This window comes from Fundulus heteroclitus, chromosome 10 (assembly GCF_011125445.2).
Source record: "Fundulus heteroclitus isolate FHET01 chromosome 10, MU-UCD_Fhet_4.1, whole genome shotgun sequence".
NCBI classification, from domain to species: Eukaryota; Metazoa; Chordata; class Actinopteri; order Cyprinodontiformes; family Fundulidae; genus Fundulus; species Fundulus heteroclitus.
In genome coordinates, this window is record NC_046370.1 from 8,225,583 (window position 1) to 8,252,411 (window position 26,829).

A 26,829-nucleotide genomic window follows, 5' to 3' on the forward strand; every position below is an offset into this window, starting at 1 on the left:
CGTGCTTACCGCTTCCACGCTTCCTCTCCGATAACGGCGTGACTTTAGCTTGTTTGCTGAGCGGAGCTGAGTGGGACAGGGTGACAGTGACTGTTTAAAAATGTTGATTTTGTCAAACAGGATAAAGTTCTGCTCGCTGGCGTTCACCGCCGCGCGCCTGTACAGCAGCGGCCCCGCTGCAGCGAATAAAAACCCCAAGGTTTACTTTGACATTGCTGCGGACAACGAGCCGCTAGGCAGAGTGACATTTGAGGTGAGCAGATCGCAGCCGCACAGTTTTTTTTAGCTCATACTTACAGTTTGTCTGTGCATTTATTCTGTAGAATGTTCCTTAAACTCTGTTTTTCATATTGAAGCTCAACGCAGATGTCGTCCCCAAAACTGCAGGTATGTGTTGTTGTTGTTTTTTTACACGAGGATCAAGGCAATAATTTGAATCGGGAAGTCAATGTAATGGTATTGAAGCTTGCAAATCTGAGATTGAGCACAATCATCAGATTCCTGCAGAGTTCATTGATAACATCTTAAGGCAGGTTTGAACTGGTTTGAATTTAGCTGGAATCGTAAAGATTTAAGGCAGACCGAGCACAGATCATAAATGGCTGTTTAAAAACGCATCTGCTTTCTGGGCCCATTTTATTTTATTATTATTTTTAATTTCATTTTTTTTGTGAATGGAGTCACAAAAGGAGGAACTGATAAGTAATGTCTCCTGCAGAAAACTTCAGAGCGCTGTGTACAGGAGAACATGGCTTTGGTTACAAAGGCTCCACCTTCCACAGGGTGATCCCCCACTTTATGTGCCAGGTAGGGTTCCCCCGCTGTAGCATTTTATTTTTAGTGGTTTAGATTATTTCCTATTTATATGTTTTTGCGTGTTTTCAGGGTGGAGACTTCACAAACCACAATGGAACTGGTGGGAAGTCCATCTATGGTTTGAGATTTCCTGATGAGAACTTCAAGTTGAAGCACACTGGACCTGGTAATACCCCCCCCCCCCCACCCCCCCCCTCCCCTTCCTTTCCTTGTAAATATGTGAGAATACCAGTGAACAATTATGGAATGCAGTGGTGCTTAAATTGACTGAGATTTCTGGTTGTGCAGCACTGAGAAGGAAATCATGCGTTGCCCAGAGTCCTTATACACTGTTGGAAACCTGGAAAACAATGAAATGAAACATTTTCATTTACAGACTTTATTCTCTTTGAAATAAATACCAGAATCCCCCCCCCCAAATGAGTTGTTTAAAATAAGGCATGACCCGACATTTTCAAATTTTCAATGCTTGGACAAACGTTTGAAGACAAAATATGACACATGAGCTAACTGCTTTTATTTCAGAGGTGCCAAAATATTCTTACTGTTTTTAAAATTATCTAATTACATAATTGCTTCATAAGGCTATTTATAACATTAACATAACATTTGATTCTGGTTTACAGACTTTTCCTCTTGGTGCCTGTATTTACCTAAAATTGTCAAATTAAATTAGATTATTTTTTGTTTTTTTAAGGTGTCAAGCAGATGCTAAAGTAACTGTTAATTCAATTTTAGCCCCTAGAATACATATTAAATTAGTCATGATGCAAACTTGTGGCATTAGGCATAATTGGGGATCTTAATAAATAAACACATTTTCCACTCTTTGCTATGTAAATAATTTTATTGACAACGCTATTGCTGACAAGGGAAGGTATAAATCAGTGGTCTCACAGTCAAATCCTTGGGGTGTCCTACATTCAATCGTCATAGTACTTCATATATAGGTTACTGTTATACAAATCGAAACCTGCTTGAGTGTTACTTGGTATTTGTGTGATATGCACCAAGAGGCTCCTTAGCCGCATTAAGAGCGAAAAGGAGGGAAAAGCTGTGTATAAAGGGTTAAAACCCTTCACGCTGCTTTCCGGGCAACAGTGGGTCCAAACAGATTTTCTTACACTGATTCCATCAGAAGCGCACCTACACCCGGGATAATGTCGGTTTTTCTGGCATGTCACGTCTTGAGTTCAGTTCAATTCAAAAATGAATTGAAATAGTTGAAAAACTCGAAAGCCATAAGTGTGTGCACGCAACGGTGGATGTTTCATGTACAGACTGTACCTGGGTGTTGAAACGGATAATCGCAAGGGTGTGCCCTGGTAATTCTACACCTCAGATTCCCAGGAAGACAGCAGAGAAGTGTTTTATCTGCTTATTTAGCTTGAAGCAGCTGTAAATTTTGATGTTTAACATGAAACAAAATGGACCAAAAAAAAAAAAAGGTTGGAAATTTGAGTCTGGAATGGTAATATGTTAATAATATGTAAGAACTCCAATGTCCCTGAGGGATTGTTTAATGATTCCCAGGAAAGTGATTGTTTTGGCCCCGCAAATAGAATATAAGCTATATTAAGAGATGAAAAGTGATGCACAGTTGACGAAAACTCCGCTGAATAACGTGTACACTCCAAATGATTAAACTCTAGAAACTTTACTGTATGGTGGTTTTCTGACGAACTCCTCTAGAGTTTTAAACCACTGCAACATAGCATGTAAGTTGGCCATTTTAACCTTCCTTTGATTTAAAATGTGGTGGCAAACATGTGAACTATTTGCGGGTTTGTTCTTGGCTATATATTGACAAATGCACAGGTGATGGGTACTATTAAATTCAGTTGTATCCTAATTGTCCTCAAAAAGTCAGTTCATTTCAGCATTTCAATGCGGAACTTGAAACTCCTGTTTTTCCACATGCACCTTTTTTCTACAGAACATTTTCCTTTCGCTCAACTTTCCAATAATATGTTTAAATATAGCAATGTGTGAACATTCATCTTTTTTTAGCACTGACATTTTGTAGCTTACAATATTTGTGTAGACTGTCGACAGCTGGACCCGTGTCACGTGAGCAGCCTTCTAAAAAAATAGCAAATAAGCACTTAAAATATATCACTATGTGTATATATCTAGTGTGACGTATCCGTATAATTTATTATGTTTCACCTTTTGAATTGAACTACTAAACTGAAGTGACTGGTTTGCTAATTAACTGAGATGGACTGGTAGAGTGTTGTCATGCTCATTTTTCTCCACCAGGTGGCAGCTCTCTACAGTCGTTCATAAAGTTTCTGATCATAAACATGTTAGAATAAGATGCTTCCTTACTGGTAGTGGGGGAAAGAGTACCAAATAATGTATTCAAGGTAAAAGTACAGTTACTTTGAGAAAATATTACTTAAACAAAGTAAAGTTACCAGACAAATTGTTCCTCAAGTAAAAGAAAAAAAGTGCCTCATTAAAGTTGTACTTAAAAGTAAACGTTATTTAGTTTTTTTTTGATGAGCAGGAGAAAGTCCCTCTTGTGCATTTCACAAAGGAAAAGTTCTCAAACTGTTTTGAATTAAAGGAGCACCTTTATAAATGAAAACGCATCAGAAAGATGAATCACAATCTTTGTGCATAAACCAGATACTGTCCATTTATTGACTTTTACATGCAGCAGTTTGATGCCACCTGGTTGGTGCTATTTTAGCTTTAGATTAAATCTGGTAACAAAAAAAGTTGCTTCTCACTAAACTCTAAAATACTTGTTTTTTTGCTTACCTCCAAATCCTTGCGTAGGTTTCATGTTGAGTGTTTAAAGGCAGACAACGAAATTTTTTTTGGGCAAAGTTGTTTTGGTACCTAGAATTAAACTTGTTCCTGAAGTATAGCAATAGGTTTTGTTTTTTGTTTTTCTTGGTGGTCAACATCAACTGTAGGTCATTTTTTTATTTTTGCTACTTTAATGGATGTGATTTTGAACTGTAGAGTAAAATACTTAAATCTTGCTCAAGTAAAAGTTAAACTTTTGTAAACTACTTAAATAAGGCAGAAGTACACGCAAATTCTACCTATCTGCAGTAGCACGGGTAAATGTAACTACGTAGTTACTTTCCACCTCCGCTCTGTGGTTGCCTGTTCTATAAATATGAGGGTCTAAACTCGTGGTCAAATACACGGATTCATATCTGTTTTCAGCCATTAATCCAATAATTTCTGTCTTATTAGGCATCTTGTCGATGGCCAATGCTGGACCGAACAGCAACGGATCACAGTTCTTCATTTGCACCGCAAAAACAGAGTGGTAGGTACAGCCAAAACTTTTCTCGTCCATTTAAGCTGTTTTTTAAACTTTGGGTAATGTCTCATACCAAATTGCCCGTAAAGATATGAGGTTTAGAGAATATTGAAATAGGTTGGAACCTTTCTGTGTCTTTGTACATTTTTAGAAGGAGCGATGTTTATAAACGCTAATGCGCAGGTACCGCTAACTGTCTATGGAAATGATTTTGATCTTCATTTTATAATTTTTGTGGCTTCATGCTGCTTTTATCCGTTGATTACGGATTCCCGCTACCTTTGCGTTTTTCTTTGTGCTGACTGATGCATAAGGAGTCCTGCTCACACTTCGGACTGACCACTTCGTATTGAAACCCAGTCAAAATGCGTTTATACTACGGCATCTGAACCAGATTCTTTTCCAAATTGACCTCATTTGCGTATATTTACGAAAGAAAAAGAAAATGTTCAGAGTTCTGAATGAAAAGCAGGTGATGGGGACTTCCTTTCTAGTTGCGTTCATTTTAAAGCACTAGAAGGTTGATCTTTAATTCTGGTGAAACGCTAACATCCATTAGCTTTTTTTAATATATATAATCCTGGTATCAAGTGACGAAGCTTCATTGTGATTTTAAGAGAATAAATACATTTGGACATGCAATCAGGAAGTTGTGTGAATCACGCCTCCATCCTCTTCTTAAAGAGACAGCTCATCGATCATCTCGCTGTCCGACGCAGCGCTGTTAAAGCCGAGCTCTCCTCCTTCACTCAGGCTCGACGGCAGGCATGTTGTCTTTGGCAGCGTGACGGAGGGGATGGACGTGGTCAAGAAAGTGGAGTCCTTTGGTTCCCGGTCTGGGCGCACCTCCAAGAAGATCACAGTCGCAGACTGCGGAGAGGTGGTGTAGACTCCCCGCGCGAGCAGCGGGTTCTGTCAGAGGCGCATCCCCTGCTGCAATCTCAACAGAAGAGTCCTTTCTTCATTCATGACCCAAAGAGTTACCTCTCTTTGGTGAAAATGGATCGGCAGATCTCTCATTTTTCTATGGTGGTACTTGAATGCTGTTAATTTTAACCTTGGTACCTCTGAGGCCTATAAAATGTGAACTTAAAGAGTTGTAAATCAGGTTTTAGACATTTCTGAAAGAGGATGAATTAGGTTTTTTTTTTTTTGTGAGAAGCATTATTTGTCATATTTGTAGCAATACATGATTAAACTGATGAATTTGTCCTAAATGGAACACTTTTTATTGGATTTACTGGATTTTTGTTTTTAACCGTCACATGTTGTAGATTCAAAGTGGTTGGTGTCCAGTGGCCATCAGATTTATTGTCACCGATGGTAAATGTTTGTGAAATAATTTTTTACTACCGCAGCATCATGTTTTTCCCCTTTTGAACAGCGGGTGAGAGCAATGGGCATCAATGTCCCGTATTTGTAAAGTCATGGATTCTTAATTACAGCAATTAATAAACGGAAGATTTACTGCAACAAAACGAAATCAGCTTTTTTTTATATATATACATTTCCCAATAAATTGTAATAAACATAGGGTTGCATACAGCAGTGTTAAAAGCATATTTCACTTTTGTTTTCTAAGCATAATCCACAAAGGTATTAAGCACCCAAAATCTGGAAAATCTAGTTAAGTAGAGATCATTACTTGGCAGCCTGGTCCCTAACTGGTCAACTTTATTCCTAGAAGATATTGTAAAGTCATTTTAAAAGTATGTGTGGAAAAAAACAAAAAAATCAAGAATCAGTTAATATTAAAACAAAGTCAAGCAAATTTAAATCAAGTGCCTAAAGATTTAAAACACATGGAAGATCAAATCCAGAAGAGAAATGAATTCAGGCGTCCATAAACATGTTTTATATACAGAGACAAAATCACAGACATCTTAATAAGAGCGTTTTAATGTAAGAATGCTCAACACATCTGTTTAATGTTATTCAAATAAGGCACTTTATGTAGAACTTTACATCATTTAGGTTTTATGACCTTTAATAAAGAAGTATCCATTGATTATTGCTTCCCAACTTCTGCTACTATTCAGTTGTTTTTTTTATCCCTTCTTTGGTCCCAAATACCTTCTTACAACCTTATATGGCGCATTGGTGAGTATTCCTAGCGCTGTATGCCTTTTTTTTTTTAAGGTTTGTTATATCTTCCTATGTTAATTAAGATCCTGAACCAACGGACGGGTGTGTTCATAACAATCATCACACTATAACATTACAGTCGAATAGATTCCTGCCAAAACCTTAAAAAAAAAAAAAGATGTACCCACATGTACTGAGAGCAGAGCAGAAACATCTTCATGCTGCATATACTTGGTAAAGACTTGCACATTTTATACATAAAAAGAACATAATTACATTTACAGTGAATAATTTTGGAAATATACAAACGTGTGGAAGACTTTTGATCTGAAACTCCGTTGCGCTTCGTTGAGACAGATAGAGCTAACCTTGTTTAAAATTCACAGTAATTCACAGTTCTTTGGTAAGAGAGGAGATTTCACGTGAAGATAAACCGAGTCACCTTAAAGAACCCAGAAGAACTCATTTCCACTGAGACAGTCTTGCAGAAAATCTATTTTATGAGAACTATCTGTTAGAAACATCCCAGTATAAAAAACTATTCATCATTGCGCGTTTTTAAACAGTTAAACCAGGAACGGTGACTCTCTGAAGAAGTCCACACTCAGCGGGGGGGAGGCGAAGCGTCTCACTGCACGCGGCGGCAGTAGTAGCCGAGGACTTTGCATTTTTCACACAGGTGCTGCGGATGTTCTTTGCTCTGGTCCGACACGTCCAAGCCGTCCGGTTTCTCCAGAGGTCTCTGAAAGGGAGAAAATCAATGCACTAAACGCGGCTGCAGATGCAACTGTTTGTCTCATTAGGGCCACAAAACTTCTAAAAATGTAACTTCCTGGGATTTTATGTGGTCGACCAACACAAAAGCACTGAGCAGTTATGAAGTGAAAGGAAAAATCCAGAAAGTGTGACTTGCATCTTATCCACACTCCCATTTAATGTCATACCTGTAAAAAAAAATAAAAATAAATCCAGTGCAACAAGTTCCAAGTCCAAATGTATAATATAATCTGAGTATAAATCCAGTGGTTCTGTGAAGCCCTCAGCGGTTTGATAAGAGAACATTGGTGATAAAACACCAGGAGGACCAGGAACACCACAGGCAGGTCAGAGAAAAAGCTGAAATTTAAGATAAAGTTGTGGAGGAGTTTAAAACAGAGTTGGGTTATAAAGGGAAACACTACGGCACACGTGTAAACTTATTATGACATGGCCACATACTCAAACTGGCTGGCAGTTCATCAGAGAGGGAGTCAAAAGAAACTCTGGAGGAGCTGCACAGACCCCCAACTCAGGTGGGAAAACTATTTACCATGTACTCTTAACTTTTGGTCTTTTTAAGAAATATGGCATAAAGAAAACTATTAAAAGCTCATTTAGTTTGCCACCAGCCCCATGGGGAGGTACAGCACATCTGGAATAAGTTGCTCTGGTTAAATAAGAACAAAATGAACTTTTTAACCAACAAGTGCTGTATGTGGTGGGAACCTAACTCATCATCCCATACTGTGAGACATGGTAGTGGTAGCATTGTGGCGGGAGAGTTTCTTCAGCAAAGTCAGCTGGTCAGGGTTGAGGAGAAACAGTTTGGAGCTTTTTTTTTAGTCTGATACTTTGTGATCCTGAGGTTCTCTGGTCCTGCAGGACAGCAACCCTAAACATGCAGGCAGAGCTGCACCAAGAGTGGCCAAGTCAAAGTCCAGACCTAAGTCCGATTAAGATTCTTTGGCAAGACGTGAAAACTGATGTTCACAGATGTTCTTGAGCTGTTTAGCAAAGAGGGAAATAGGTACAGATTCCAATGTCTAAATGTGCAAATTTGGTAAAGAAATAACCTGAAAGACAAGACAGCTGAAATTGCAGCCAAAAGGTGGCTTTACAGAGTATTGCAGGATTATTTGAAACCAGGAATCTTTTCTCCTGCCACTTCACTATTATGTACTTCCCTATTTTGGTCTGACACATAACATCTGAAGAAAATACAGAATTTTGTGGTTGCAACATAACAAAATGTGGGATATTAATACTTTTCTTAGGCGCTGAGCAGGACAGACTAAACATGTTGCAGGCTTTGGTGATCAGTTCACATGTTTGCATCTTACATTTAAATTTGAAAAACTGCTGATTATTGTTTTGAATCCAGAGATTAAAATGATCTTTCAATAAAAAAAAAATGTAGATATTTGTTATGTCTACCTATATATATTGTTTGTGCGCATCCTGAGCCAGTGTCCGTCTAAAAAAAACAAAAACATTTCATCACGGTAACAGGCGGCGACAAAAGATTATTGAAATGAGGACAAAGCAAATGTAATTAAAAAGAGATCAATGGTGGTATTATGGATGATGGTGTTTTAACACTTCCAGATTTTAACATGCATTTGTTTTATCTCAGATAGCAGAGCATACAACGGGTACTCTTATCAGGAGTAAAATGCATGGAATCATGCACTCCCAGTGTTGTCATCTCTCTCTCTCTCTACTACTCATACTACTCATACAGATGGCACATACTGTATGTGCCATCATATTACTGCAAGAAACAGGGTTGAGATCTTCCAACTAGGAGGCGATTGTGGAGCAACTTGCCCACTTTTGTATGTACATTTTAAAAACTGTTTAAAATTATTCCAAAATGCTAAACATTGTTCCTCAAGTTTCATGAAGCGCATAGATTAAAGCACTTCCTTAGCTACCATATGGCTGTCCTGGGGTTATGCCAAACTGGAAAAAATGTATTGGCACCTCTAGTAAATGTGTTAATTAGACGTAAATATGATTAAACTTCTATTGACTTAGGATAACTTGCTGAAAATTTAATTTGTTGTTCTCTGAATGCAGATTTCGTTTTAGTTCATCATTTACATCACTTTGAGTGGGGTCAAAATAAAGTTTGGCTCTTGTCTAGCCAAACTAGACAAGAGCCAATCACAGTTCCACTTCCATTTGTTAATTAATCCTCTGACCGTAGATGTGGGCTAGGTTAGGTGAGAGTATATGCTTCTGAAGATTAGATCAGCACACGCCTGTCTTATTTGAATGGCATGTTCTCTTGTCTTTCCCATGTTGCTAAGAGATATGGGCCTGTGTGATATTTAATCCAGAGGTTGGTGGGAAGCCATACCTGATGAAAGTTTTAAGACTCAGATCAGTGTAAAAAAAAAAAAAAGAAGGTATAATTTCAATAACAAAAAAAAAATTTGATGGGCATTATTAGAGGCGACAATAGTTGTTGTACTGGTGATTTTTTTTTGTTTCTTTTTTTTTTTTGCTTTGGTATTCTTTGCCCCCTACCACCCCCATCAATTACTCCCTTCCTTGGTTGATGTTTTCTTTTTTTGCTAATGCAATATTTTGCTATTTCGTCTGCAAGGAGGTCCAGTTTCTCTGTTCCTTCCCATAGTACATGATACATTTTCCAGCTCATGTTCTATTATACCTGCTTGTGGGGGTAAACGTTGATGTGGCACTTGATACACTCCTGCCCCATGTTGGCCCAGGAGTTGCCGCTCATCCACTTCCTCTTGCATTTCGGGCATTTATATTCCCCGAAGCACCTCTTCTTTCCCTGATACGGGGTCAGGCCTTCACCTTTGGGTCGAGCCTGAAAAACATTAGTCGTGTTAGGCACCTCGTGCTTAAATAAAGACTTAACAGACACGTGATCGTAAACGTCTTAAGATGGTTGAATTTGTACATCTACAGTTAGATAAGTCAACAAAGTAAGGTTTCATCTTGTAACCTTCCAGCTGAAAAAAATGGTGTTAAAACGATTATTAAGAAGAATTTAAGCTGAACTTGAAATCAAGCACAAGCGTTGTTGCAGAACATTATTTGAACTCGTTAATATCCAAGATTAAAAACGCAGCAACCAGTGCAACAATAAGCGCCTTTGTAACTATAACTGCAGATTAACAAACATATACCACCTATACATTTTATTTAAAGCTTAATATTATACGATAGACCAAACAGAAAGTATCTGTGAACATTAATTCTAATTTAAGTGCCACATATTCTCATTTGTATTAAGGCAAGGCAAGGCAAATTTATTTGTATAGCACATTTAAGTACAGAGACAATGCAAAGTGCTTTACATGATTGAAATATAGGAAAATAAAACAGAATAAAAGCAAGTAGGAATAAAATGTAAAAACATTAAAGCCTTGTCTTTGGCTAGGCCGCTCTGAAACATGAATATGCCTTGATCTAACTAGTCCATAGTAACTCTGGCTCTCCGTTTAGTTTTGTCCTGCTAGAAGATTAACCTCCTCCCAGATCTTTGGCATTCTTTGGCATTTTTCCTCCAGCATTGCTTCTTTGTGCCCACAGCATGATGCTGCCACCACCATGATTAATGCTTGTTTACCATCACTCCCTAACAAACCTCTGAACCGTTCACAGTTCAGAACAGCTGATTAGTGAAATTAAATCACTTATAGGCAGACACTAGTTACTAATTCATTGATTTATGAAGGTTTTTGGTTGGAATCTATGTATGGGTATCAGGGTGAAGGAGGATGATTATAAATGCATGCCACCTTTTAGATTTATAGTCATAAAAAAGTGCTGGAGGTCATGTAGAATTGCTCTTCTGCGTCACATTTATGCAATACTTTCTGTTGGTTTATCACAATAAAATACCCCCACTGTACTTTTGCAAGGCACTGTAACTGACTGACACGCTCTTTACCGAGCTTCAGAGAGGCCCAGCGGCGAGACGTAACCTTAAACAGCTTTGCAAACATTTTAGTTTTCGCCCCTCTCCACCTTCCGCTACAGACTGAAGGACCTGTTTGGTTTCTTTGGGTCGGAGCCAACTCAAAGCTCTGCGTGATTGCAAGGGGAAGCCAAAGCGGCCCTGTTGGTGGTCAAGAGAGTCAAGTTTTGTCTCCGGAACAAGATGATTATTTATGGTTTCTCAATACAAGTAAAAGAGAAACACACTCTGCCGTGATATGTCTGATTAAACCTCATGGTGCTGAGTGATCCTTAGATTACACAACGGGACTTCATAGCGCACGGGAATATGAAGGTATGTTTCCAGAAAATGTTGAAATGTAATGTTTTGATTTATCTATTGGAAGAAAATGAAAAGTTTAAGAGTCCCCTTTTATTTCTTCTGCCTCCAGCTGTGGTCCCAGGGGATCGTAAATGGGGCTGGGGTGGGGGGACAAAAGGAGGGCCCCCCATGCCATAGGACAAATACCTCAGGGTCTAAGTCATCCCTCCCAGCTGGACCTACTCCTCCAATCAGAATGCAAAGATCTGAGGAGGGAGGAAATAGAACCCAGATGAACTCTACACGTTTTGAACATGACAAAATCCTCAACCGAGCCGCAGAGAGACCTCGTCAAGAATGTTTTGAATTAAAAACATCTTGGCTGAAAAGTGTTGCGCATTAAAACGAAGACCGAATCTGCATCGCCCCCCCCCCTTGAAAGACGTCCCAGATTATTTTAGTCATTTCCAGGACAACATCTGCTTAACAAAACACATCGGGAGAGTCGATGACTGGCCAGGGCCTCAGCGAAGCATTTTCAGGCTTGCATTTGCATCATTCGGCCACCATGAGGCAGTTTGGGGAGGGCAACATCTGACCGCAGCTCATCGTCTTTCTCAGGCGCCTGCGGGGACGGGGGGGGGGGACAGCTCATCTTCCTGAGGGAGGAAACAGCTTTCACTCTTCAGAAGAAAACAAACAGACTGTGCCTGGGCTGTGGAGCACGGGGGGCAACGAGGGCCATCAAACACTTGAGTTTCCACCCGTCTCATCAAAGATGTCACGCACTGACAGCCGACAAATGAAACTCGCACTTTTGACATGACACCCAGTGAGGACAGTTGAGGAAAAGCTGGAAAAAAGAAAAAAAAAAAAGCCACAACAGCAACGGGGTGAACAACAGGAGAATCCAGCGACGGAGAAACATAAAACCTGTAACCTAAATACACTGGGAAATAATCAGCAGGACGGAGATCAGGTGAGTAAAAATTCAACAGAATTTCAAACAAAGACAGAAATAAACTACACGTAAAACATAAACAGCGGAGGACCGTGACAGGAACAGACAACGAACACAAAAGGAGCTGAGCTGGTGACCACGAGGGTCTACAAATCAAAACGAGCAAGCAAAAAAAAAAAAAAAAAAATGCACAGAGAACAGAACACAAGGAGCAAACTGAACAAAGAGGAACAAACTGAATACGTCAAGATCTAAATAATAGACAATCCCCACCCCACCCCAAAAAAAAGATCACAATACAAATCCAAATAAAAACCAAAACACAAACAGCTGTGGATCATGACAGACTTTAAGAAAAAAGAGAGAAAAGAATTGAAAATTGATGCGTCCCAGCCAAATACACAGAGCTAGAGCTATTTAGCGAAGTCGATTGGCCAACGATTTCAGTCTATAGATGTGCAAAGATTTGAAGTAAAATTTTGGTGGAAGATTTACGTGGCAATTAACCAAAACAGCAACTCTATTTTGTTTCGAGACAAATTCATGTCATATTTATAGTATTTTGTGGACTACAGCATTCTCCCACTAACATTCTGCTGCCAGGGGTGAAGTTAAAAAGCTACAGGTTGTTCAGAACAAGGCAGCACGGTTGGTACTGGGCTGCCACATTAGATATAATGTCAACCAGATGCATTCCTGCCTTTCCTGGCTTACAGTTGAGAACAAGTTGCTTTTTAATACACTTATCCTGTTTAAGTCAGTCATGAGCAGTAATGTTCCTGCTTTTATACATTCACTAATTGTTTATAGTAATTTTGTTCATGATCACAACACTAGAGGTTCCTGTAATGGGCAGCTTGTTTTACCAGGTCCAGAACCCAATGCTCTAAATAGATCCTTTATATATAGATCATTACACCTTTGGAATAATCTACCTCACTACATCCGCTGCACTGATAGTAAATTATCTTTTAAAAAGAATGTGAGACTCCATTTGATGCCCTGAAGTGTTTTTGTTTTATTGGCTGTTTTATTATATTTGTTCTTGTTTTATTGGCTGTTTTACTTTACTTGTTCTTTTGTACTTCCTATAGTAATTTTTAAGAAATTACATTTTTGGAAATGTTTATATTTGTAACTGTTTTTTACTGTATGTTTTTAATGTGGACCCCAGGAATACTAGCTGTTTGCCATGGCAACAGCTAATGGGGATCCTTAATAAAAATTACAAAAAGAAAAATTGAGCATATCTGGCACCTTAAATTAAAAGCGTATAAGGGATTTTAGAGCTGCAGCAGGTAAGACTGGACGAGATCTAGCTGTCCCGGTGAGAGAGAGAGAGAGACAACCATCGTCTGGAAACCATCAGGACAAACAATGGACCAGACCATATCCTTCCACCTCCCTCTCTAGGTCGTTCACTCTCATGCTCCCATGAGGCGTTCAGCCGGGTTAGCAAAAACCCACTGGATACCACGCGGCCAATTACTCAACACTAACAGACCCTGACTGCTCTCTCTCTCTGAGTTTCATTTTGTGTCAGACCCCCATAGTAGCCTGGACTGGAATCCGCTGCAGCACGGCTTGTTTTGGACTCCTAATCCAAGTGAAATAACTAGGTTTAAACAGCTTTAAATAAGAAGTAGATTAGCCTTTGGTTTGAAGAATAGCTTTATTTGTTAAGACAGACATAGTTTCCTGTAGCAAGAATGTTAAACTTAAAAAAAGAGTGATGCAACTTTGCAATTAGTTAGCAACTGGGCCTCTTATGAGGATGTGTAAAAAGCCTTAATACAAATAGACTGTTAATTACAGCTGAATAATTTCATACTGAAAAGATGTGGAATAATTCAATCTTTAATCTGATTAGATTTATTGAGTGACAGAAACAAAATTCTACATTAGAAAATATGTAGTGGGTCTGTTGCTAAATCACTGGAGCAACCTGTAACTATTCCTATAAAATAAATGTGCTCAAGCCTCTTCTACTTACCCTCTTTTTATTTACTTATTTACTGAATGTAAATAATGTTGCCGACTTTATAAAGAGTTAATAACAGTCTAAAAAATTCCATTAAGGTAATAATGATGTCATTTGTGCTACTTTTCAAACTGATCATTATTTCCTGTTCCTCTTATTATGGCACTGAAAAATAATAAAATTTCACTTTTCACTGTTTTATTGTTTATTGCTTCTTCTTTCATTTAGATTTTTTTTGTGTGTGTGTTTGTTTTTTACGTTTTTAATAAATTTCTATGATTTATCTACTGCATTGTAGAAGACATGTTTGCTTGCTTATTTATTTGTGTGGTAAATGTTACTGTAACAAAACAATTTCCCATCCATCCATCCATCCATCCATCCATCCATCCATCCATCCATCCATCCATCCATCCATCCATCCATCCATCCATCCATCCATCCATCCATTATCTGTACCCATTTCTCAGTGCAGGGTCATGGCAGGATGATGTCTATCTCCAGCTGTCACTGGGCGAGAGGCGGGGTACACCCTGGACAGGTCGGCAGTCCATAGCAGAAAACAATTTCCCACCTGGGAATAATAAAGTCACGAGCTACAAGGATGGACCACAAAGTCAGAAGAATGGTAAAGGCGATTAAAAACATCTGTCAAATAGGGGTACCTTAGGGTCCCAAAGTCTCTGTGACAACCATGAGAGGCTATTTCTGTCCTACCATCACAAATAGAAACGGTTTCAAGTAAGACTGGGCTTTTTTTGCAGCAAACATACTAGACGTGTCTGCCATGATATCGAGGATGGACATTTTTATGTACGGCGGAGGATCAGTGATGTCACTGGATCTTTTCTCCTCCAGACCTGGAGTGCAGTAGAGTACACAGCAACATGAACTAAAGTTTTAAATAAAAAGCTGGTCATCAAACTGAGAGTTGGAGATCCCCATGAGCATAATAATACAAAACACATCACCACTGATTAGATGTACTAAAGGTTGAATTAAGAAAACAGTACGAGAGCAATAAGACTTGATTTTAAGGTATTTGACACATCTTTACCAAGAGGCCCTAATAAAATTTGAGGCAGCGTATTAAATTGGCTTTTATTAGAACTTGAACTGAAAATGACTTTTTGCTTTTTTATGTCTCATAAAATATCAAACATTTGGATTTTAAATGTGGGCTTAGTTATTTGAAGTAATTTGGCAGTCACTATGCTCTTAAGATGTGCTGTTTAAAGCTATCAATCATTTACTGTCACTTAACATCCAAAATCCCTTTAGCCAGAGAGATGGGAGTTATAATTTATGACGGAACACAAACTTCCTTATGGTGAAAACCATGGGGAAGAGTTTCTGTGTGTCTGTATGTGGAGTTAAACCGGGGAATGGACTGGGTGACGAACTCAAGCAACGTCCAGATATACAGGTCTTTAAATCTTCATACATGAAAATGGTCCTGCTTATGTACAAAGATGAGGGATGTTTAGCCGCTATTAAGATTCGTTCAAAATGGAGTTGATGAAAACTTAATTCCTCATTTTTATTTATCTTTATCGGTCATCATTATTCCTGTTACTATTAATTTGGTGTTGTTTTATTGTTGCAGATTATTGTTGTCATTATTACATTTATTACGATGATTGTTACTGAAAGTAAGGGTGTTTTGTTGATAGTACTGATGATATAATTAGAATTGTGACATGGTTAAGGTTTTGGTTTAATTGTTTTGGACTTTTCTGGACTAATTTGTTTTTAATCCCCTCAACTAACAGCCATCTGTCCCCATCCAATCAGCTCAGTCCACTCCTCAGTCAGCAGACTCCAGTCAGTCAGCTCAGATCAGCTCCACCTGCTGCCACTAATTACAGTCAACTCTGTTCACCTGCCTAGATATTCTATAATCCACTCTCTGCTCCAATGTCTCGTCTTGCCACTGTGCCTCTACCAGTTCCTGTGTGCTCTGCCAGTTGGTTTCCTCTGCCCTGTTGGGTTCAGCCCACACTGCTTGATGCTGCCTGTGTCTGCGTGCTGCACAAAGTTTCCCTGTGAGTACCAGCTGCTTGCTCTGCCCATTATGGTGGTTCCTCGGTACACGTGGCGTGTTCTGGTCAGCCCCTGCCCTGGTTTGTCTCGTCGCTGTCTGCAACACCTGGTCAGTCTGATTCTGCTTACCTGCCTCACCTGCCACCACTCATGCATTCAGTCGGGTCTTGCCTGCATGCCTTGTCAACCACTACTAATCTTCTCAATAAACCTCTTAAAATGTACTCTTTTCAGCTGATTATTGGGTTCTTCAGCACTAGTCATTACAAATTGCTACTTTTATTATTTTCCATGTCTTTTGCAGAGAAGGGTGTGTGTGTGTGTGTGTGTGTGTGTATGTATGTATGTATGTATGTATGTATGTATATGTATGTGTATGTATGTATATGTGTATATATATATATATATATATATATATATATATATATATATATATATATATATATATATATATATAATTTTTTTTTTCCCAATTGTCCTGTGTTCAAATGAACATTTTCAATCAAAAGATGCAGCAAACTTACACCCACATGAAGGCATTAGCTGTGGGTCAAGTGCATTTAACAAATTTAAATGTGGACATGGCTTTTCGTTGCAAAAAAAAAAAATTAAATGTGCAATGCTTTAAGAAAAATGGATGTGAGACACTGATATCAGAAACCTAAGTGCAACTTAAATCGGGGCAAAAAATGTGGCTTGCAGATGCATCAATAAATCAAATGACATCTTTAGTGCAAAACCTTTTTTTTGTAAATTTGCACATTTCCCTTCCTAACTGGATTACTGCAACAACAAAAAAAAAAATCTTTAACCCAGCTGATTCCCACGCATAATACTTCTTGGCATCTATTTCTCCCACATCGGTGCTTTTACCGGGGAGGGGGTGGAGGATTTTGCTGCCAATATGCATTCTGCTCAGTCTGGAGTCAGACTAAGCTTCAAGTTGATGACATATACAGCTGGAAACCAGCATTAAGTTTCACAAAGAGTGAATGGCAGAGCCAGGTGGCCTGGCAGACAAAGAAGAGTTGCGATGGAAACATGAGCATTTAAAGAAGGTCTGAAGGTTAAATGTTTCAGTTCAATTTCTCTTCCATTTTACTGTTCACCCATAAGGTTGAGACACAATGAAATCACAACCAACCTCCAGGGAAGTGATATAAAAAAATGCTCTTTTAAAGATTGCCATAGAAATATAAATATTTTCCTATTTTGACCTAATTATTTAGAATTTTAAGCCCCTTAAATCCAGTTTTAGCAGTTAAAGTTTCTTTTAAATGAGTAAAAAGCACATAACGTTTGTATATGTATCTGCATGTTTTATCAAATGTGTTTTTTTTTTATATTATTAGATTAACTTGAATCCTCACCATACACAAAAGAATGAATTACATTACAGACATTTTTTTCATGAAGTAATTGCTTGTTTCTGTTTTTCTTTAGAAAACCTGATATCTGCGTATCAGCAGAGCCTAGGATTGTCATAAATGGGCAACAAATGTTTGTAAATGAATTGCTCTACTTCTTGTCTCCCTTGACACACAAAAATCCTCTTTTAAATGCTTATGTATCAGTATGTTTACCATATTTTTTTTCCAGTTTCCCCAAATTTCCATTGAAGTATCATCAGGATATGATTTTTTTAGATTAGTTTTTTTTTTATCTTAATCTCAGTCCTCACCATGAACAACAGATATTCAAGAATTTTTTTGAACGTTTAACCACGTAAAATGTCGGTTTTTACCATTACCCCCCCCCCCCCAAAAAAAAACAAAACTACTTTCTTCCCTTCCCATTTCTGCAAGCTGGATGTTTTTTGGGGTGTATTAGATGGGAAAGTGTCCAAAGTGGGCTACTCATGTACAAGGCCTACGTCTAGCCTGCATTCCAGGGTTTTCTCTATCTCACTCGTTGTCCTCAGCAGATGTTGGAGCCAAAAAAGACAACAGACAGCAGACAGTGAACAGATAAGGCAGCTATCAGTGGCAAAACACAACAAGAAACAGTCACTGAGTGTTGCATCAGATTGTAAGGTTGCAAATTAAATAGGCAGATACGGCATTGAAACATACAGTGGTGCAGCACTGGTGCCTTGCAGCAAGAAAGTCCTGGGTTCAAATCCCACCCTGAGGCTATTCTGAATGGAAACTGCACGCTCTCGCTGAGCATGCCTGGATTCTCTCTGGGTACTCCGGCTTCCTCCCACAGTTCAAAAAACATGGTTGTTAGGCCATTTGGTCCATCTATATTGCCCTGAAGTATGTTTGTGTGCATAGTTGTTTGTTCTTGTCTCTGTGTTGCCCTGTAATGGACTGGCAACCTGTCCAGAGTGTTTGCCTTGCCAATGCCTGCTGGAGAAAGGCATCAGCCCTCCCACCCCCTGCTTGCCCGAGTGATCTGAAACCAAAATGCATCAGAACAACCGGGATCTGATGAGGATTATTATGGCACATTGTGAAATGTGAGTCAGCAGCTGCAAAAATTGCCATGGAGACAAAACATGTTGGTAAACTGATATGGTTCATGCTTTTAGGCATCGCATGCACATTGTTTAAGTTGGAAAACAATTACTCATTCTTATTCTTGGCATCGCTTTGCGGGTAATAAATAATAAATAATTAGGGACTTTTTTTTGTAAATAGAAAGAATACTTGGCAGGGCCAAGCAAGGATTTCCCATCTGCTTCCACTTTGCAAAACTAAACATTTATGTCCTGTGAGAGGTCCAGACCACAGTTGGAGTTAATTTCTTAGAATATAACTAAGCACAGGCATTACATTTTGCTGTATTTATTCGAAGATCAGAAAATACCAATGCCAATCAGGACTCTTCTTGTCCCTCTTTGCTATTTTATCGAAATTATACACGATAAACCGATAAATAGCAGTGCATTCTTGTAAAGTGGAAGGATAATAATATAGATGTTAGTTTTTTTTATGGATTAAAATAGGAAAAATGTCACACACATTTGTACTTGGTCCCCTTCACCCCAAAATAATCCAGTTTAACCAAGTTTTTTTTATCAGTGACTGTCAAGAAGAAAACCATTGCTGAGAGAAAGCAACGAGAAATCTTGTTTGCAATTTGTCCAAAATCCATGAAGGGCACCAAAGCAAACCTGTGGAGCAATGTGCTCTCGCCAAATGACCTCAGATTGTTTCCCTACGCTGAAAATCACCCTGAACACACCAACAGTACTGAATCATTGTGGTGGCAGCATCATGCTGTGGGGATGCTTTTTCTTCAGGAAAACCAGAAGCCGGTTAGGGTTGATGGGAAAATGGATGGATTATTGTAGTAGACTGGTCCAAATCAGAATATAAACCAAGACTTAAAAATTAAGGTTCGCAGAAGCTCTCCATCCAGTCTAGCTTGAACTTCAGCTATTTAGCAAAAAAGAATGCAGAGAAAATTTCGTCTCTAGATCTCCAAAGCTGCTACACACATTGACAAAAAAGACTTGCAGCTGTGCTTGAAGAGGAAGGTTGCGCTAAAACGCACACCAAGGCTTTTTATTAGCGAAACATTTTTGAAAATCATGTTTTATTTTTATTCACTGTCATTTTTGTTATCCCTCAAGCCTTAAATCCACATTGTGTTCGATACCAAGCACTGTTACTTTATAGCTAGAAGGTCCTGGGTTGATATCCAAGATTGGGATCTTTCTGCGTGGAATGTCGACGTATGCCTGGGTTCTCTCCAGGCCCCCCCCCCCCACCCCCCCACACACACACACCCACACACACTCCCCAAAAACATGACTGTTAGGTTAATTGGTCTCTCTAAAGTGCCCTTAGGTACAAGTTAGTGCATGGTTGTCTGTCCTGGGTGTCAGGTTGTCCTATGATAGACTGGGGACATATCCAGGGTGTACCCTACCTCTAACCCAATGACTGCTGTAGATGGGCACCAGCCCTACCTGCAACTCTGTGAAGGAAAGCCTTTATAGACCACGAGTGGACTGCAGGTGTTTGTTGCCGTTTTACTGAGGCACAAATGTATGTTCCAATCTGCATAAATGAACTAGGAAAAACCAAGTGGATCCAATTCTTTGAATGTGCACCTTCTGGAAACAAGAATAATTCAATTAAAACTTACCAAATTTTTGGTTAAAGGTTAGAAACAAGCGGAAAAGGTAGCCCATTAATTTAAGAACTAATGGTAACTTCCCCAGAAAATCATGATTACCTGATATACTCTTTCAGGTAATCATTAAGGATTAAGATTTAAATATAAATCACAAGTAAACAGGTTCAAGTTTCTAATACATATGGCAATCTTTTAGCAAGTACGTAACCAAATCAGAAAAACTGCTGGAGAATGTTGCGCTATATTGCACATCAGCTCATAGGCATCCAAACACTGGCTGTGGAGAGGGCATTCTGAGTTTCCCTGTAATACGTATCACTTTCGCCTGTAGAAGCCACACCGAACTTGAAAGCAAGTTATGACTTAAAATACCCCCGTTTGTGTTCAAAGACCAAAAATAAATCAAGGAATTCCTTGCGCAATCACCAGGTTCTCTCCCCCCCCCCCCCCCCCCCCCCGTCCGGCGCGATTATCCAGGCAGGCTCTTCCCTCCATTCAAACAGGATTGAACTGCGACTGTAGAGACATACACCCTCTTCCTGCACTGCCCACTGTTTCCAAAAACACGCGGTGGATGTAGCGGCCTCCGGGCAGCTGCTGCCGGTGGATTTGCGAATGTCATGTCTGATGGTTGCTTCTCGCCGCAGGCAGAGAGAGAGAGAGAGACGGAGATGACTCCGGCCAAGAGAGCTGCGCGAACAATACAGCCTGACTTCCTGACCCTTGGTTCCACAGAAACAATGCTCCACTTATGTATTCCAAGCCCTTCCCACCCTACACCCATTTACTGTTAGCACTCTGGATTATCTTACCGGGACTTTGCAATTCAAAACGGTTTGTTGACCCAATATTTATCTTCTAAATGAGGTCAAATTACCTTCTAGGGCCATTATGTTTTGATTATCCTTTGCGAACGGAGTTGTCAAAGTAAACTTTGACAAGTGTTTTTTTGCATCCTGCCATCGCAATAAGACATCAGAAGCCCTCCCATTGGATGATTGCTGCTGTGTCAAGCTTAAAATACTTCAGATTCCAGCCAACAAGAACAAAAAGCATATTGTTCATTAGTTATAGCTCCAGTTTGTTGCGGCTTCAACCGAGGAGATCTTCCGTCGTGACTGTGACGCCACGTTCATCCCCTTTGATATAACTTATTAACAACACATGACAAAGTATCTGACATCATCCTTCTAAAGGAGAACTCAACCAAAGAGCACAGGAATGGTTTCCAGATTGTGCCCGTCTGAAAAGACGTGCGTAAAGAAGACGCGTCTTCTGGTGTCTTAACCTCCTCCTGAAGCGAACAGCCCAACTCTTCAGCGTGGCCCTGTTGACCTCTGACATCTCTCGTGGTTTTAAGTGCAGGAGAACCCAACCCAAATGCGTTTACTAGTAGTTTTTACCTTTTCAGCTTTAGCCGAGGTCCCACGTGTGGCTTCATCAAAGAAGCAGTCATGTTTTTGCTCAGTTCCACCCACAGAAAGGATGGTAAAAGCCCTCTTTTAGCTTTCTTTTCTCATCTGACTTACAATTTTTGATCCTTGATCTCTGTAACTCTGGTACAAACCAATTCCAGCTGCAAAAAGTCTGAGCCTGATTGATGCAAACAGGGCGCATTATTTTGCATTAATAAAAACCAGCTTCACAGTGCTACACTGCAAAAACGGAACTAAAAATAAGTAAAATTTTCTTAAAATTAGTGTATCTGTCCTTGATCTGAGCAGGTAAATAAGATGATCTGCCAATAGAATAAGATTTGTGCACTTAAAATAGGAACAATTCATCTCCATCATCTTATTTCAAGTGCAGGATGTCTAATTATCTTAATTTAGGGGTCAAAATACTAATTCCATTGGCAAATGATCATATTTACCTGCTCGGATCAAGGACAAAAACACTATGTTTAAGAACATTTTGCTTATTTTTAGATCAGTTTTTGCAGTGTAGGAAAAAGTATTTCTTCCCCTTTCAGATTTTTATTTTTTATTTTTCTTTGGACAGACTTAAATGTTTCGGGTCAAACACATTTTAATACCAGGCAAAGATAACCTGAATTAATACCAAAAATTAGTTTTCAAATTATTATTTCAGTTATTAAATTAAAAAAAGATACCCAAAACAACTGGCTATATGTGCAAGCATAAAATATCCCTAAACATACCAGCTTGTTGGGCCGCTGTTGGCGACAATTATGGCCTAATTGCTATAAGAGGCGATCATTCTTTTACATCGCTGTGGAATTATTTTGTCCTACTTCTTTTCAGAAATTGTTTTATTTTTCTGCCACACTGAAGGATTTTTGAGGATCAATGGGATGTCTAAGGTCATATCATAACATGCAGTTGGATTTAAGTTCAGACTTTGACTATGCCCCTCACAAATCTTAATTTTTTTTTTAACCAATCAGAGAGGGACGTGCTGGTGTGATTTGGATCTTTCCTCTGCTGTATAACTGAAGTGAGCTTGAGCAGAATTCATGGTTTCATTAATTACCTCAAGTCATCCAGGTATGGATAAAACATTCAGGTGAAATATTGTGATCTCTCATTGATGATGCTAATATCTTTGGTTAGTCTTTCATAACAAGGAGAACAACTTAAGACTCTCCTTCACTAGCATGGTCAGCCAGACTGATATGCTGTGTAAGGAGTTGGTAGAGCCCGATTTCAAAGGCCGGACTAACAGGGTGAGCGCCAACAGCTTGGAACCAATCAGATAATTACGGATCTGACCCCAAAAAAAATCCAAGCGATGCGTTCTGTTTTTTTTTTAATTATTATTATTTGTAGTCCGCGAAACATGTTATGCCGTCAAGCAAACTCTCCAGTAAGAAATCAGAGGATACTTGGTGTACTCACATGCACTTTCTTAATTGTCCGAGGCACCAAGCAACACAAATCTCCGTATGTATCTTGACTGTTATGTTCACCGAAACGCACTGCTGCATTATGGGTAATTCTGCCACTCAGAGCGAAGCATCGTAAGGTCCCGCTTCCCCCGCTGTGAGGGTTAGGGTTAGGACTGATTTAGGTTCTGTGTAAGTCAGTCTGGCTGGCCAGGCCACTCATTCAGAGCCCCTGCAAAACCGAGGATTTAAGAAACTGAAGGGATTGCAGAGGGTTATACAGTGGCTAATACAAAACAAGCCCAAATGTTCACCACACGGCGCACGATTATCTGTGGCTCAAATCTCATCGCATCTTTAAATACTTGAAGGAAAAAGCTGCAAAGCGACACAGTGCCAGATCCAAAATAGCTGAACCAAAGGCATTAGGGTTCTGCATTTAGACTGATCTACGTTGCTTTGCAACAGTACGCTATTCATAGCTCTTGAACTTTTTCACCTTTTGTCACCTTACAATCATGAGAAAACTTTCATTTCCCACGTCCTGCCAAAGATTCTCAGTTTGATTTATGCCTAGACTTTGACTGGGCCATTTAAACTTATGAATATGCTTTGATGTAAGTGCAGCGTTCTCATATTGTGGTACAAGTACCTCTGGTGGTACTCGAGTACGACCCGAGCTATACAGCAGGACAATGGTGCAAAGTATCCCAGCAAGTCCACCTCTAGTCCAACAGGAACGATCTAGGCTTAGAACTTCAAAAGATTTAAAAATGATCCTGTTCTTAGAAAATCTATATCAGAAAATTATCGTTTTATAACATTAGGGGTAACCATACAAGCATAAAATCCTCTTTACAGACAAAGTAAAGACTCAGCTGATGCTTCATCCTCTTTTGGGAAAAAAAAAAACCAAAGCAACAACAACCATATCCACCATCCATCTAATTGTTTCCAGTACACCTTACAAATGTCAGGGACTTCCCTCAGAACGCGATCAGCGAGGAACCACAGCTGCGCATAAAACTGTGGTAACATTTCTTCCATATTTACAGTGGAGGTCGTGCCCAGTTCCTCAAAGGAACCTATCGCCTTTCGTTAAGGCCGCCTCGCAGATCCAATCTCGCATCTGCTGCTCATTACCAGCCTGCCCTGGTCCATCTAACTCAAATATGTGCTGAAGAATCCATTCTACACTGTAACAAAATATTGTTTGCATAATTTTTTTCAGAGTACTCAAGAGTGCTGAGTTAAATTTCACTAGAGTAAAAGCTCGGGCAAAGGCCTACAAATGCAAGAGAGCTTTCAAAAATATAAAATCATAATCCTTTTGATCAAATTTTCTACACTTCTACACACGGTTCCTTTGCCCTACAAATAGCTTTCCCATTTTTGACGAACGGCTTAAACGGCCCACACAGCGACACAAGCTGTTCCCCATTAGGGCGTCGCTGATCTGCTCCTGCCTGATGTGCAGCACCACAGACGCGCTCACCTGAGGGCAGTCTTTGATGTAGTGTCCTTTGTTGAAGCATAGGTGGCACAAGTAGTTGGGAGGCGGCCTTTTGCTGGGTTTGTGCGTCTCGGGGGACAGGGAGAGATCTGAGAAATGGTCCGCCAGAGAGTTCAGACCGTCAACGATGTTACTGAAGGATCCACACGGGGAGGAGCTTTTGTAGAAACGTTTAGTCAAAGCCTGTAATGAAATACAATGGAGGAAAAAAAGGCAAACATTATAGCCCATGGTGATAAATCCCTAGCAGTGGATCAACACTGATTATGGTCTAATTCTGAAGCTAAAGCTAACGATTGTGATTGATAAAAAAAAAAAAAACATTTATTTAGTTTAAACATTTTAGAAATAAGGTAGAGAGAAGAGATTTATTGATAAAGAGAATAGTCTGTTTGCTTATTGTTAGATCCATGGTGATGCACCACTGTACTTAGCCTTCATGTAGTAATACTCCATTATGTCCAAGGTTAAATGCAAATATACTAACACAGAGCACCAACAGCAACCTTTGCTGTATTTATTTTAAACTCCTCAAATAGAGAAAATTTGAAGAACTCCCTGTTCAGACTGAACCGGTATTGTCGCCATGTGTAGTCAGAACCCGGATCTGGGAATGACATCAAACCAAACTCAACATTGGTGCAGTTGCACATTGGAAAATCACTTGGGTTTTCTATTTGTCGTCCTTTGCATCCAGGCTAACTGCTATTTGCTTTATACAAGATAATATATTTTTGCTCTTTCAAAAGCTGCATCACTATGTTGAACAAAGGAAGCAGTATAGCACTGTGTTTGAGAGACCTGTTGAGATTTAAAACATAAAAAGTGGAAATAAGCTTTTTACCAGTTAGTTTTTAACTTTCATATTCTAGGAGCCATATTGGAATTTGAGGTTTGGGTTGGTAAGAAACCTCTAACTTTCAGACTTGGAATTCCGACTTCATGGCGTCCTCCTATTGAGTTTTTCAGCTTTAGAATTTGTACATTTCAGCGTCTGAATATACCTGGAACACGTGATTAAATTACATTACACTAGTTAGTGTTCCATGGCTTCAGGTGAAGTTTCTGATCACTTTTATTATTTTTGAAACTTGAAAATGTCTTCTTCTGAATGGAGCTGGAACACACCATTAAACAAGATGGGGTGGTGAAAGAACAGCGCCCCATATCATGATGCTGCCACTACCATGTTTGGCAGTGGAGGTGTGTTTAGAGTTATACTTAAGTTACACTTAAGTTGTACTTAAGGAACCACAGAGCAAGAGACTTTTGTAAAAATCATCAAAGCGCAATTCAACTCGATTTTAGGAGGACGTTTCTCATAATTTGTCTAACTTCAAACAAGAAATCTCAATATCTAAGTAAAAATCCAACACAGGCAAATCGTAATACATTGGTGAAATAAAAGAAGAAAAATTAACACACAATTAAAGTACCTCCTTAAACCATTTATATTATTTTCTGACTAAATCCTGGAGGTTTGGGTATTTACTGCAGAATTTTGACAGCCACTGCATTAGAGACCTATTTATCTCCGCTCTGCACAAAAGAACTGCTTCTTTCCCCAATTACAAAAACTCATTGTTGCGACTCGGCAAAGAAAGAGCGTGATGCATGCGTCGTCCCTCTGCCACCCTGATTGATTGCTCTGTTTTGTCCCTGTGACAGTGAACCCAGCAGTTTTTGAATTTCTGCAGATGTGAACTCTCTGCTGTCTTCACTGTGTGACCCAATAGTGTCCATTTCCTCGTAAGAACAAAATGCCTTTGTCACGCATTGCTCAAACTGGACGGACACAATCAGCATCTTTGTGGCTCTGGAAGAGATGGGCGCTATGGTACCGTGGGGAAAACACCAGCCTGCAGATACGGTCCGTGTACTCTGAAGGCATCACAAACAATGGAATATGCATTCACTCCGTTGTTGGTCTTTAGGATTTTACTCTGTTTATGTTCAAGGTCTAGGTTTCATTGCTGTGAACAAAGTGTTAGTCCCTTTTCAAATTTCTTCTTGTTGCTTTTTTGTAACAGCTGAAATGTTGAGGCCAACTACTGAATGCAGATTTTTTTTTTTTTATTTAGTCACATTGGAGGGCTTTCTTTTCCCATTATTGGCTCATTTAAGGTCATGCAACAAAAGCTTATTTGAGTTTAGGTCCAGACTTACAGACAATACCACTCTGAAACTTTTTTTTAGCCAATTAAAAGCTGA

At 39.3% G+C, this 26,829-nt stretch overlaps 2 protein-coding genes across 2 annotated transcripts in view; one reads left to right on the top strand and one right to left on the bottom strand.

The window, feature by feature from the left end:
* On the top strand, positions 1 to 5,575 carry ppifb (peptidylprolyl isomerase Fb). The gene is made up of 6 exons (XM_036141890.1): positions 1 to 253; positions 357 to 387; positions 719 to 807; positions 886 to 982; positions 4,033 to 4,108; positions 4,856 to 5,575. Exons 1-6 carry the CDS (start codon positions 101 to 103, stop codon positions 4,989 to 4,991), a joined length of 582 nt encoding a protein of 193 aa, XP_035997783.1. The 5' UTR covers positions 1 to 100; the 3' UTR covers positions 4,992 to 5,575.
* The window catches only part of LOC105928233 (zinc finger CCHC domain-containing protein 24), a 22,844-nt gene continuing 1,479 nt past the window's right edge, over positions 5,465 to 26,829 (bottom strand). The window contains exons 2-4 of the mRNA XM_012865393.3: positions 24,601 to 24,801; positions 9,624 to 9,788; positions 5,465 to 6,929 (exon numbers count right to left, since the gene is read on the bottom strand). Coding sequence (XP_012720847.2) covers positions 6,816 to 6,929; positions 9,624 to 9,788; positions 24,601 to 24,801 — 480 coding nt within the window. The 3' untranslated portion in view covers positions 5,465 to 6,815. The remainder of the gene's footprint in view (positions 6,930 to 9,623; positions 9,789 to 24,600; positions 24,802 to 26,829) is intronic.

Excerpts from the sequence above, each read along its gene's own strand:
- ppifb (XM_036141890.1), top strand. The coding sequence starts at position 101 with ATGTTGATTTTGTCAAACAGGATAAAGTTCTGCTCGCTGGCGTTCACC. Across the intron at positions 254-356 it reads TAGGCAGAGTGACATTTGAG|CTCAACGCAGATGTCGTCCC; the intron begins GTGAGCAGATCG and ends TTCATATTGAAG. Across the intron at positions 983-4,032 it reads GTTGAAGCACACTGGACCTG|GCATCTTGTCGATGGCCAAT; the intron begins GTAATACCCCCC and ends CTGTCTTATTAG.